At 36.9% G+C, this 13908-nt stretch overlaps 1 protein-coding gene across 1 annotated transcript in view; it reads left to right on the forward strand.

Moving 5' to 3' along the window:
- Positions 1-13908, forward strand: part of LOC140154815 (retinoic acid receptor beta-like) — a 40279-nt gene that overhangs the window by 15357 nt on the left and 11014 nt on the right. Inside the window, 4 exon segments of the mRNA XM_072177401.1 lie at positions 10724-10846; positions 12355-12534; positions 13081-13282; positions 13661-13819. Of these exon segments, the coding sequence (XP_072033502.1) occupies positions 10724-10846; positions 12355-12534; positions 13081-13282; positions 13661-13819 (664 nt within the window).

Here is a 13908-nt window from a genome sequence, read left to right on the forward strand (position 1 = left end):
AAAATAAGAGTCGTGAGTCGAGTCATCTAGGCCTAGAGACGAGTTATTAGGGGATTGAGTCATGTCATTGGAGTCCTAAGTCATAATGGTGTATAGTCATGAGTTATTTGGATTTGGAACTCGTCTCAAGTACTAAAATTTTGATAGCGTTGTTCAAGTCGAGTCATTACAAGTCTGTTATACTTTTTTCTATGAATTCCTTTATCAATATGGTTTTAAGAATATATACTAAGGCATAAAGTTCACTCATGTAAATTTAACAAGTTGCAATTGACTTGTATAACTTCGATGATAAGAAGGTGGGGTTAGGACAGAGGAGATATGACCCATTTTTACAAGTAGTCCAAAGATGTCATAGGTTCACGGGCACAAAGGTTAAACAAGGTTTGTGTCTCTACAATGTTTCCTTACAAATCCTCGTTGCCGTGGTTTGAACTATCCTCTACACTTTAGTGGGTAGTGATCACATGAGTTAAATTAATCAAGAAACGGATGTACATGTGGATTTAAAACCCCACATCTTTTTGATTGGAGTCTGACTGTAGGAAACCCCAAACCACTAGGTTTATGAGCCTGTCATGCTGTGTCAAGGTGCGACCTTTGTGCAGAGATACCACTTTTCCTCTTTTGCTATCTACACTTTGTGTATGGTGATTACATGTGTAGGTTAACCCTATGCAGCCTGAATACTACAAAATAATACACAGCTCAAAGCAAGCTGCAAGCATGATCATACGATGTGATGATACACATGAAAAATGCTTGCTATCCTCAGTCTTGTCCTCTGGACCCGAGGGGTCCATGGTTTAAAACCGAACCAAAGCAAACAACTTTTCTCATCATTTCTTTGGAACCGAACCAAACAAGTTTTCTCTTCATCTTCTTTCTAATTCCCTTCTTTTCCAAAAAGCAGAAAGTGTGTTGGGGTTTAATCAATAAAAGTTTGTATTATGTGGGTTTAATGGAGGACTTTTGGTTGGAAACCGCAAACCACTAGGATTATGAGCCTGTCATGCTGTGTGCAGACTTGGGTGTAAAGGTGGGACCTTGGTGGTTAATGTTTGCCTTGTGACCTCATTTCCCTTTGTTATGATGAGGGGAAATCATTAATGTGAAGTGGGCTTTGTAAGGATCATGTATAGCGCATGTATGTTTCATTTCGCTCTTAAAAACGAATTATAGCGGAAAAACAAGTAACAAACAAAGCCTTCTTTGGTGAAGCAACAAAATCGTTCTTCATACCAATGTCCACCTTGCGCTACATACAGCTGGAATCCATTAACCTGCTGTGTATTAATCTAGCTACGCTCCTTCTTCTGTAAGGCCAAGTTACCTTTCCACAAAAGTGCATTTGGATCTGTCATGTGCGACTGCAACCTGTTTGGTTTTCAGGAAATAATGCAATTTATGGGTAATTTATTATTAGACGTCATTGAAGGACATTGGACAACATAAAAGGAAAGGAACAATATGTCTGAAAGTGCCCCCACCATTTCCATATTTTTGTTTCCTTCCCAGTGACAACCACATCCACCCTAGTCACAGCAACCATTGCTATATATAGAGAGAGGCAGGCCAATCTAATTCAAAATCAGGTCATCAGTGGATATAATTAGTACAGAATGGCCCAGATCTTTTACAATGGTTCTTAGTCAGCAGGCTCTAGCTCCTTGCTTGCTGCTTCATGATAGGCTGTGGCTTTTGAAAGCAGTAATAAAGTGATATTTTCAAGGTTTCATTGTAGCTATAACTAAATGTATAGAAGAGTATGTGTTTAATATTTAGGCCAAGGTATTTGACAATTTTTAAGGTTGTTCATTTGAACTAGAACTTCATTAAGTAGGATATGCATTGAGTTTTTTAGGTCAAGGTATTTATATTGGATCGTTGACACAATTTCTGAAGGTTTCATTTGAGCTAGAACCTAATGTAGGCTTGTATGTGCTTACTTTTTAGGCCAAAGTATTTATTTTTGATTCATTGCCACAGGTGTTGCATTAGGTGGTATATTGTTGTATTAGGTGGTATATTGAGCACAGCATTAATAATGGATAATATTCTTCAGTTTCAAAGCACAATGTGTCCATTATTGTTGTCAGTGATTGTTATGTCATATAATATAGACAAAGGATTACGTTGTCTTTTTTTTTTCAGAATTGTCAAGAAAACTAATCACCTAATTCATTATGAATAGAAAATTGCCTCTGCCCTGTACAATTAAAGTACTTTGCAATTCCCCTAAAAGATAAGTTAATTAAATACTAAAGTCTAATCAGTTTTTGTGGGTTTTTTGAAAGAAATTTTTTATTTTTTTGGTCATGGGACAAACACCATATGTCTGAACATTCTAATCAACAGACAAGGTCATGTTCGGGCATTCACACCTATCTTTCAAAATCATATATCTAAACAAAATTATTGGAATATAATAATTGGGAACATAAGGCCTGCAGTTGTGCAATATTTTGGAAAAGAAAACTAAACTAGGAATTCTCAATGGCCAATAGAAGTGCATTATTGTTGATTTATTATTAGATTGAAAGCAGGTTTAAGTGAATCTTCAAATTTAATACAATGTTTTACAGTATGTACACAGATTTCAAATCGAGCGCAAGCACAGTTTGAATTCTAAGCTATTTGAACTAAAACTAGCTCATTGGCACATGCTCATCTCCTTGAAGACCTAAATACATTATGAGATTATAATAAGAAATTATATGTTTTTAAATAATTTTTTTTTTTAATTTAAAGGTGATATACATTTCAGCTGTACATCCCTTGACCACCATCAGGGGTGGCCATGCAACCTGCAGCCCTTAGGCCACAGACAGCCCTCAATGATTTCCAGTGGGGCCTGCAAAGTCTTTTATTTGTAATCTGAATTAGCAACATGGCCCTCAGATTCAAAAAGGTTAACAACCCCTGGCCTTGGCAGATAAGATACCATAGGTGCTATAACAGTGTGCAGATGGCTATGTAACTTGTAGTGTCCTACAGAAATAGAAAAAAGGAGAGAGAAAATAGAAAGTTGCATACAAGGATATTTCCTTGATGATAAGTATCCCTACCATGATCTTTATGTTGAGGTGGTTGTGAGGATAGTAGAGAAAGTACTTGTGGCAGTAGCTGCCATTTAGGACATGTACAGGATGGCAAAATGCTACACATTTTAAGCAAAAGGCTGTACAATGTATAGCAGTTTTTGTGATGTAAAAATTCTTTCTGTTATGTCTATCATGTGAACCCTGAAAATGCTATGCAATATTTTTCAGTTAACTTATGAACAGCTGCCATGCCTTTTTAAAGGGGAACTTTACACTCGCTCATCCCTCAACTTACTGCAAAAAAGTTGCGATTGTTATACCATCAGATACCTTGCATAATTTGTGTTATTCTCTTTGTATGTTACAACGCAGTGGCCTATGGGACACCGTAATGTATGCAATTTTGCGTAATTCGCAAATTCATTGTCCAAATCAACTGAAATTTTGGAAATTGGACTTTTTGTGGAGTAAAGCCATACCCAAGATATGATGGATAAACTATTTCTGGTATGATACCATTTTGGTTGGTGGTGTTTGTGATTGAAAAGTTGCAAACAGGCAGCCATGTTGGTTGCAAGCCGTTAGTGGCCCGTTATTCTCACATGATAATTTGTGGCTGGGTACATGGGTGTGATGCACAGCATAGAAGCATGCCTACCCAGAGTGCATTGCAAGAGATGGAGATAGATCACAAACATAGACCTGGGTGTGCTTTGGTTTTGAAGGTGGTCATTGGGATATTCCAGTTGAAATCCATACACCCCTTTGGAAGACATGAGCTTAATCATCCACACAGGGAGTGTGAATTTCAAATGGGGTTACCTGAATGGGTGACTCCATGTGAAATATACACCCTTGTGTAGGATATTAATATCATGTCTTCCATAGGGGGTGTATGGATTTCAGTTTGAATATCCCATTGTTTGCAGAACATCAACAGGGTCTATGAGACATTTTGGAAGTATTATCTCACACCACATACCACTTACTCAAAATAATAACTATTGTCTCGATTTGACTATAGTCTGCATGCCTTCCTATAGGTGGTAATTTAGACATTGTTTTTTATTATTATATATCTCTAAAAGTAATGATGATAAGTATATAAATGTATACACTTTCAGAAAAGAGATAACAAAAGAAATGCAAGCAGCATAACCAATTCTTCAAAAATGAGCAGTTTTTGAGAAAAAAACAAAATTTTACTTTATTTTACTGCCTGGAGGAAAGTATGCAGACTATAATAATATGTGCTGGTCATTAAGACTTTGAAGCAGTGCATTCTGGGAATGGGAGCTGCTCTGTTGTGGGTGTGATGCAAGGAAGGGGAAGAGTTCACCCAGAGAGCAACACAGTTATAAATGGCACAATGAGCTTCTATAATTATACCAATACAGATACGGTCACGTCCACATATATATTGAGAGTATTGCTATTAATCAGTGATGGACACACTTCACACAATTGCCAATGTAAAACTACATGAATGTACACATTGTATGCATTCATGTAGTTTTGTGTATCGCTTTCTATTCAAATTGGCAATTAAAACCGATTAAAATGATGTTATGAATACCGGGAAGCAACATGGCAAATTTTTCAGCTGCTCTGATGTGTCAGATGATCACCTACTAGGAAGATAATTACTAAATCAAATCAAATCACAGGAAATTCCCCCCCCCTCCCAAAAAAAATCCAGAAATGTAAAAAAATAATTGTTTTTGCATTTCCGAATTGGATGATGATAATTCGTAAAAAGAACCAAAAATACTTTTACGAGGAGGTGATACCCTGCAGCCTATTCCACAGACAAACCCCCCTAAATGTTCAATACCAAACACAAACCCTCAGCCACCTGTCCTGACCAGATGGATTTTCAGGATATGGATATGTTGCCCATTTACATCCCTGAAATCAAATCAGGAGTTGCAATATGAATGGGAATCGACAGTTCCTTATTGGACCATTGGTATATAGAATGAACTCAAATACCATATTTTTTTTATTAGAATATGAATGGCAATTGGCCCTTCCTTATTGGGCCATTGGTATATAGAATGAACTCATGTATAATGAACTTAGTTGAACTAATGTAAGGTAGGATGTCAGTAGTATATGAACAGGTCATCAGTAAGCATGTGTTGGTTGTGATTTCACAGATATGAATTCATTCCATATGGAGCTTGTTTAGACAAGGGTAGAAGTTGGCTTTAATTTGTAAACCTTTCCATCATGCTAGTCAAATGCAGGTCACCGAGTTCAGATATTTTTAAACCTTACAATTTTATTACTAAAGGAACATGCAAGTTTTGATGATAAATAAAAACGATTTAATTTTGCAAATTTGCGGGGGTCTAAATCTTACCCAAAATTAATATGATAATTGTCATTGCACTGTAATGATTATGGATTCAAAGGCTCTAAATAATAAACATTTTTATTGGGGTCAGACAAAATATCATGCTAGAATAATAATCCTTAGATTATTTCCGCTTTCAATCAAACTTCTCAATTTGTGCACTGTATAGTGTTTATATTTCAAGATATGAATTTTGTTTGAAGACATGTTTGTTAGAAAGCACGCCCTCAGGAATAGTAACCTTAACATTTCCATATATAAATGACAAAATATTAAAGAGATGGAAATGTGGGAGTCTTCTTTACACACTTCTTTACGGCCTTGTAACCTCAATATGGTTCTACACTTGGAGAATGAGCTTTTAATATGTTGGGTACGAAAAACTCATTCTCCACAACTTGAGGTTAAATTTTGAGCCATGCTAATTGAATGGGGGTGGGGGTGTGTCATTGAGCAATGCCGGGGAGCAATGCCATTATTAGATAGGAAATGTTGACAAATGTATACCCCCACCCACCTGGCATTAACTCATGTCCTTCCCTTTCTTTTCAGAAAGCTATAAGAGCTAAAGTACATTGACACATCATTTACGTAACCATGGAAGCATAAAAGTTTACAATTTTTAGTCTTTTTAGAGTGTGTCACTACTGAAAATTATTTACAGACTGTACAAGCAATGAAGGAAAGCCTCAGATTTCCTTGTTTCTGATTTTAGACTTGTCAGATTCATGATCCTACATGTATAATGACTTATTCCCAAATAAGGCTCGATTTGTACTTTTTGTAGTGGACTTTATGTCCGAGGGGTCAAGGTTATACAGTTGGGGAGGAGTCTAAATGTGCAACTCAGACTATTGGAGCTTGAATTGTGCAAGTCTTTGTTAATTTTTAAGCAAACCAAGAATTGCATAAGAAAACTGTGAAGTGATGCGACTTAAGATTGCAGTGCCTGTTCCTAGGATTTTGATGCTGGCCAGTAGAAACATCAACTGGGGGACTTGTAGGCTGTAGTAATGTAATGAAGTGCTAGTACTAGGGAACTAGGACAGGTCATGACAAAGTGAATGACAGGGTTGGGGCTAGGAACATGCTATGTAAGCATTTGTAGTGGCAGAATGTCAAAATCTTTGGATGCTGGAGTATTTTGCCAATTATATAGTTACAAACAAATCAGACAAATATTTACAAATTGCACCATTGATGTGTCAGACAGGCAGGCTGGACTCAAATTGAGTTTAATATGACAAGGAGGCTGGGTCACACTAGTTCAGGCCAAGGTTTAGTGAGGTCACATACATGTAGGCTGAACTTTCCTTTCAAAGAGAGTGATGGTTTTATAATAAAAGTATTATGATGACTTTATTACAATTGTACAAACCTGCGATATGGGTTTATGTAGAGAAGGGGCAACAGTGGCAAAGGGCAAAGCAAGCACTTTTTCAGAGGGTGGGCAATGAGGGGAAAGGGGGGGGGGGAGGCAAACGTTGAAGAAAATGGTCAAAAATAAAAGTACAAAAAAGGGCTAAAAATCTTACATATCAGGGCAGCCAGCATCTCACATTGCAAGACTTCACACAAGGGGCAGCTTCCTTTTTGTCCCCCTTGGCTATGCCACTAAGGGCATCCTGTTCTATGTTTCAGCCTCATCAGGTGAGGGAAACTATAAATTTTAAGACCCAGTAATATTGTCAATAAATCTGTAGTAATTTGATGTGTGGGATCAGGCCATGCACATGGTACCATATACCGGTAAGGAAAGGTGAATAGTTCACATCCAGGCCAATAGCACAGAGATGTAATCGGTCCTTTAGTAGGATTATTATAGGGTTCAGTGGTAGTACAATGTGCTTTAGATTTTGTTTGTCAGGGATTTTGATGGATACAGTAAGGTCAGGTCATAGCATTAGGATAAATATTCCATTCAGGGCAATATTATGTTGTGATGATGTATGACATCATCATCAGGTTCATGTAGGATAGATGTCATTTCAAACCAGGTAAAATACAGAGTTTAGGAACAGAAAATATGTTGCTGTCACATTGTCATGTCTTCAAAGTGTTGACAGGCCAGCAGAAGCTCTTTAAACCCCTGGACACTATTGGTCATCGAACAGCATTTCTGATTGGTTTATAAATTGAAATGCTCATTTCAATTGTCAATTATGACTAGGCTAACTATTTATGGTCAAACTTGCATTTGCAGATGATCTTATTAATACCCTCCTTATTGGTACAAAATTTGACACAATATTCATTTTGACCAATCCGCAGGTAGTTCTCATAGGGTTAAATTTATGTTGTATTATTAAGTTGAGGGGGGAGGGTAGTATATATGTATACACTCCAGATGTTTAGTAACACCTTGAAGGAAAAGGAAATTTCCTTGAAAATGTTTTGATGATAGGCCTCCATGTTACCATATAAGGCAGAAAACCTGTGCATCACATATTTAAGTAGAGACATCATATAAGAGTTCTTTCCCCCCATGTAAGTTAGAATTTAGTATGATGTCCCGTTCCCCACAAGGACTGAATTGAATTTAGGTGTTGAAGATCGCGTGTATGTATTGCATATCATAAGACGTGCCGCTCCCCGCATTAAGGACCGAATGGGATAGGAGTGTTGGAGATCGCGTGTGTATCTTCAGATGCGCTGCTCCCCGCAAGGACTGAATGGGATGATCGCGTGTGTATCTTGCATGGCAATGCATTAGCTATTGCACGGTGGCCTGCAAACAGTTGACTTTTGTTTCCCAGCAATTGTTCTGTTGCTTTTTATGTTACATCCACCGGAAATGCACAGCTCGATCGCAGTCTAGACAGAACAGGACGTAACAAGCCGATGTGTTCATTTCATACCAATTTGGGCAACTGGTATATTATTGTGTATTTATCTATACATGTGTATGGTGTACAGGGTGTGGAAAAAAATGATTTCAGAGTGATGCACTGTAGGTATGTATGGTCGGGAATTTATGCCAAAGTACGAAATGATGGGCATATTCAACTACTTGGTCATTCAGTATGGAAAACATAGCTCATTCCCAGGAAATGTTGGTGTTTGGAGGGAAATTCTGGTATTTGGAAGGAAATTGTGTCTTTTGTATATAAAAACATGTTATAAATTGGAAAATTTAGCTTGCTTCCCAGGAAATTAACATTTTTTCGAGCCCTGATGGAAAATAGCACTGCTTCAAGATTGAATAATGGATATTTCATGGATGAGAGAGGGGGAGAGGTTAATACACTTTAGGGAGGGTGGGAAAGGGCTAATTAAAGGGAAGGGTCATTCGAAAGCATTCATTCATTCATTTGAATGGCATTGAATAGTGCAAGCAACTTTTTAGGTCAATGAAACAAGGGCTAGATTAGATGTGATATTTCCACAGATGTCACAGATGTGAATTAGTCACATTTATATGCTGGTAATGATATGGTATTGCATCGGCATGTCACTCAACTCTTATCTCTAGTGTATAGCACTTTTTTATCATCGCAATAGGTACAATGGGCATAGAAGTTTATTCCTGTTATTGTAAAAGATATTGTAATTCTGATACTAGATAAAAATCATTTTCTAATTAATATTTACTAGTTATATGTGGGAACTGAGATACAACAGGTTAATCCCATGAGAACTACCTGCCGATTGGCCAAAAAGAAGTTTTCATTATCAAATGGACCAATCAGCAACATTGTTAGATAATTTCACCATGCAAAAAAATTGGGGTGATTTATTTGCAAAGCTCCATTCTGATTGGTGATTAAAGTGAAGATATCATGCAATTGACCAATCAGAGGCAATGTTAGCTTGGCAGGTAGTACTCAGGGGGTTAAACTATAATTAATCATACAGGTTTTTATTTCATAAAAAGCACATTTGTAATGCGATTCCTGCACGCTAGAGCGAAATATCAAAGGTCATGTGCACATCGTGATATGAAAAGGCTCAATCATGATATCGTTAACAGCTAGATGTTTCAGCCCGCCATTTATTACAACATGATAGTTTGGCACATCCCAAAATAGTAACAAGACTGCAGATTACATGGCCAAACACTGGCTAAAGCTACGTTGGTAAATCCTGCCTTCCCTCTGTACCTTGCTCCTGTGTCTCTATTTTAGCTGTTGCGATGTTCAAAAAAACATTGACCATTGATATTGAATTGAAAACAGTGAATAAATCGACTACATTGATTATTTGTGAGCCGCTTTAACATATGTGGGCACGAAACCAACAAAATGACTTCTTTAAAGATATAACATCATTGAAATCTTTACTTTAATGCGGCAAAATCATACAATCATATATCAGTCACTTTTAGCAATGACATGCTGTGATTTCACTGATTTGGTTGTAATTTTATCCTCTTAATTAATCAAAAAAGTATGAAGTGCTAGAAAGGTACTATATAATTCCCTGTTCATGGCAGGAACATTGACAATTTGACAATTTTTATGTTGTCAATGTTAATAGATTGAAAATATTGATATATCATATATTGGGAAAACAATGATATTTTTCAATACATTGCAACATCACAGCACCTTAGTCACAATGAACCAGCACATGTTATTTTGAGGGAACAAATAAGGTGATAGTTTTGATAGGATAACGCTTGTATTTTTGCAATATACGTACTGACTTTTCTCGATGTTCCATGAACCCATCTTAAATTTAAACAAAGTACAGCAACTTGGTTCCATGTGTGATTAAACACATTTTCAACAATGCATCATGGGAAGGCATTCAATTCTGCTTTGGGCCAAGAGCAAATCAATAGTTGGGTGAAATAAATATATTATAACAGTTTCTGGTTTGAAATAGAATGATTATTTGTGTGGCGTATCACCATGGCGACTATCCAGCTGATATTGTCGTCGTCGGTGTGGGTTTCATGTATCATATTGAGCATGTGTGACGTTCAGGTAGTCTTCAATAATACAATTTATGCTCCAAGAGGAACTGGGCTTGCTAACTGTGTTTCATCATTCAGAAGCAACGTCATATGGTTACATTTATTGTATACATTTGAAATAATGTTACATGTCTGTAAGTGCAATGGGGTTGGTAACTCAAGACTTTGATCGCTGTAATATTGTGCTTGTGTACTATGAAACTAAACTTGTCCTCTAACAATTGTTATTTTCTTTTGACCATGTTATCATGTCAGTGTTGGTATTGGTGCTGTGCTCCATGTACTAGCCCCCTGTTGCACACTTTTATATATCTATTCTTTTTTATGTTGATTGAACCATTTTCTTTTCTACATATTGTATATATTTTTTTTGTTTTGCTCCCATTTTTTTTCTCTGCACAGATGGGCTCTTCCATGAAGCAAGCTAACTCCCCTACTAGCACCTTGTTACCTAGTATGTCTTCTTGTGTTAGTACGGATGTGACTAGTACTGGTGGCGTGTTTTCTACCGGGTCTGTTCCTTTGGTGGGCACTTATACTCAAACTTTCTTTGATTAATAATACTCATCACTTTTAATTTTAACGAAGCTATTAATTGCTCCAACAAAATGAGCTGTACATACAAACTTGACAGATTTTACGTATTATAAAAAGTCATTGTTGTAAAGTATGGCTTGTTTAGAAATAATATTACTGCCACATAGCATGAGAAGGGGCAAACGCAACATTCAACTGGTAAGTGTGTTTTTGGATAGTTTCTTTGATGTCTACTACCAATAGTATAAATCTCTACACCCTTGGTAAGAAGTAGTTCGAGATTTACATGAACCAAAACTTTTTAATGACAATGAAAGGCAAAAAGAATATTTGTTAAGATTGAAATGTTTATGCATTTTTTTTGGTATGATTTAAGAATTTTAGATGTGAAATACATGACAAATATTGTAGGAGTGAATAGTTGCGGACATGATTTGTCGTGGAGCTCAAGAATATTTATAATTTGTCAAGCTTTGTATGTACCTGTTCAGTGATGATAATAACTTTGCATGCACGATAATAACATGCTAGCATACTAGCCGATGTACATCAACCATCTTTTGCCATGCTTTATAACTGCCACTAACATCATATAGGACTTCATGAAGATGGGTAAGGGAGGGGATGCTATACTCCTGGCTGACTGAATGTTACATAAAGAGTAAATAAAGTAAATAAAGTATTTTGTAAAAAAATGCTGCAAGAGTGGAAAATAGAATATCAGTTCAAAGTTCAAAAAAAAATTTAAAGTACAAAAAAAAATCATTTCAATGTTTTGAGGTCAAGAAAAAGTACTGCAATACCACATACAATCAAGACTTTGGTTATTGTGAAAGCAATAAGGAATTCAGTGGCATTGCTATTTTATGAATGTATTTGGCGGGATATTCCCATTTCAAAATCAACAGCAAGAACAAAAAAGTATTTTGGCATTGTACCACTTTGCATGCAATTTTATATTCAAACGGATTTCAGATTCAAGTCGGTAGATTTATGATCAAAATTTAATTCCTTAAATGTTTATATTCAAATGGATTTCAGATTCAAGTCAGTAGATTTGTGATCAAAATTTGATTCCTTCAATGTCATAACCAAATGTCCCATCATGCTTTGCTGCTTTGAAGTGCCCACTGTTTCACTAAACTACTAACACTCTTTTGTGTATTAGTTTCGTCATTCCGTGATGCACATGTCTTACCAAGTTATTTTTTTTCTAGTTAGATGTCAGCCTGTTTGTTTTTCAGCAGCTTATTATTACACACACCCCTTCGTAGCAATTTGTTGTTTGTCCAAATCATTGAATTTTTACATTCTGACAAGCTCCTCACAAAAGGTTGTCTGTGCCATATAGCTCAACAATATGCGCCAACACAAACTCTAGCAGCATATAGTCATCATCAGCAAGCCAGTTTTCATTGGGTTATTTTTTCCCATCAAATTTGCAAACTTGTATACTTATCCAAATTGTGTTCCTTCAATTGAATCCACAAACACAGGAGGGAGTGCCCAAACAAGAAGTCGGAGATACAGATCTAATGATGTTCGACTATGTGACAGATATGTCTTCAAAAGCCATCATTATGGTGGTGGATTTTGCCAAGAAGTTGCCCGGATTTCTAACACTCAGCACACAAGACCAGATTACACTACTTAAAGCTTCCTGTTTGGAAGTGATGGTGAGTTTGGTAATTTTAATGTATACCAAAAGACACCCCATGAAAGGTGTCTATAATCCATGTCTTGCGATTAGGCTTACTCTGAGTATGCTTACACAACCAGATTCCTATTGTGGCCACCTACACAGGTTCACTGTTACCAAGGTACCTGACTGGTACACAAAGAGTACCTACACAGTACCAATGTTGCTACTGCACAGTACCAGCCAAGTACCTACGCTGTACCTGTGCAGATGGCCCAATAGGAATCTTGTAGTGTACATGAAGGTACGTAATACCTAATTGCAACACATTTCCTCATTATTTTACCATTATGATTCATGATGTAACATTAATCATTACTTTTCAAATTATGTGAAGAAAATAATGATAGCGTATTACGAGATTGGAGGATGTAAAAACCCAACCCCGGCTCTGTTCCACTCCTGTCCGGGAAAACTGTTCAGTCCAGGGTAACCAGATCGTCTTTATTGGCAAATGATAATCTGATCTCTGAAATTTCCAGAATAAAACTTGAATGAGCAATCTTTTTTTTCTCCCATGCAGATTCTGAGGATAAGTTCACGGTTTAATGTAGAAGATAGAAGTGTTACCTTCACCAGTGGGTTAACCCTAAGCCAAGAGCAGCTGAAGAAAGGGGGCTTTGGACCCTCCTGACACCATCTTCACCTTCGCACAGCATTGAACAAAATCAAAATCGACGAGACAGAGCTCTCTCTACTTTCTGCCATTTGCCTTATTACTGGGGGTAAGACATGCATGAATTTTTAAGATACCTGCTGCAAAAACATGACTAGAGATGCCAAATTTTTTTCACACGAAGTCCAAATTTCTGCAGAAGTTTGTATTTATTTTTATTTTAGCCCATTTTAGGACTAGGCCTACATATACCAACATATTGGCTTTCTAATTATGCTAATTATTCACATTTACGCTGAAAAGGTTCCTGTTTTTTTCACATAGATGCATAATGGGGGTGATATTTGACATTGTATGCAAGTTTGAAGACAATCCATGTCCTGAACCAATAGGGGTTACCCCCCATAAATACAGATACAATATATTATATGTTTGCACATCCATTGAATACAAACTAAACGCTTAACGCTTCCCTTTCTTTTTGCAGATCGTTCAGGGCTAGAAGATCCAGTGAGGATAGAGCAGATGCAAGAACCTTTGCTGGAAGGTTTGCGTCTCTACGTGCGCAAACGCCGACCGTTGGAACCTCACGTCTTCGCCAAAATCCTCATGAAAATCACAGACCTCAGGAGCCTGAGTATTCAGAGTAAGTATCATGCTAATGCTCTGTGTGCTACATGTAGCCACAAAGGATTCAACATAAAAAGTCCCAAGTTTTGGGACATTTTCTCCAAA

This window comes from Amphiura filiformis, chromosome 6 (assembly GCF_039555335.1).
Source record: "Amphiura filiformis chromosome 6, Afil_fr2py, whole genome shotgun sequence".
Taxonomy (NCBI): Eukaryota; Metazoa; Echinodermata; class Ophiuroidea; order Amphilepidida; family Amphiuridae; genus Amphiura; species Amphiura filiformis.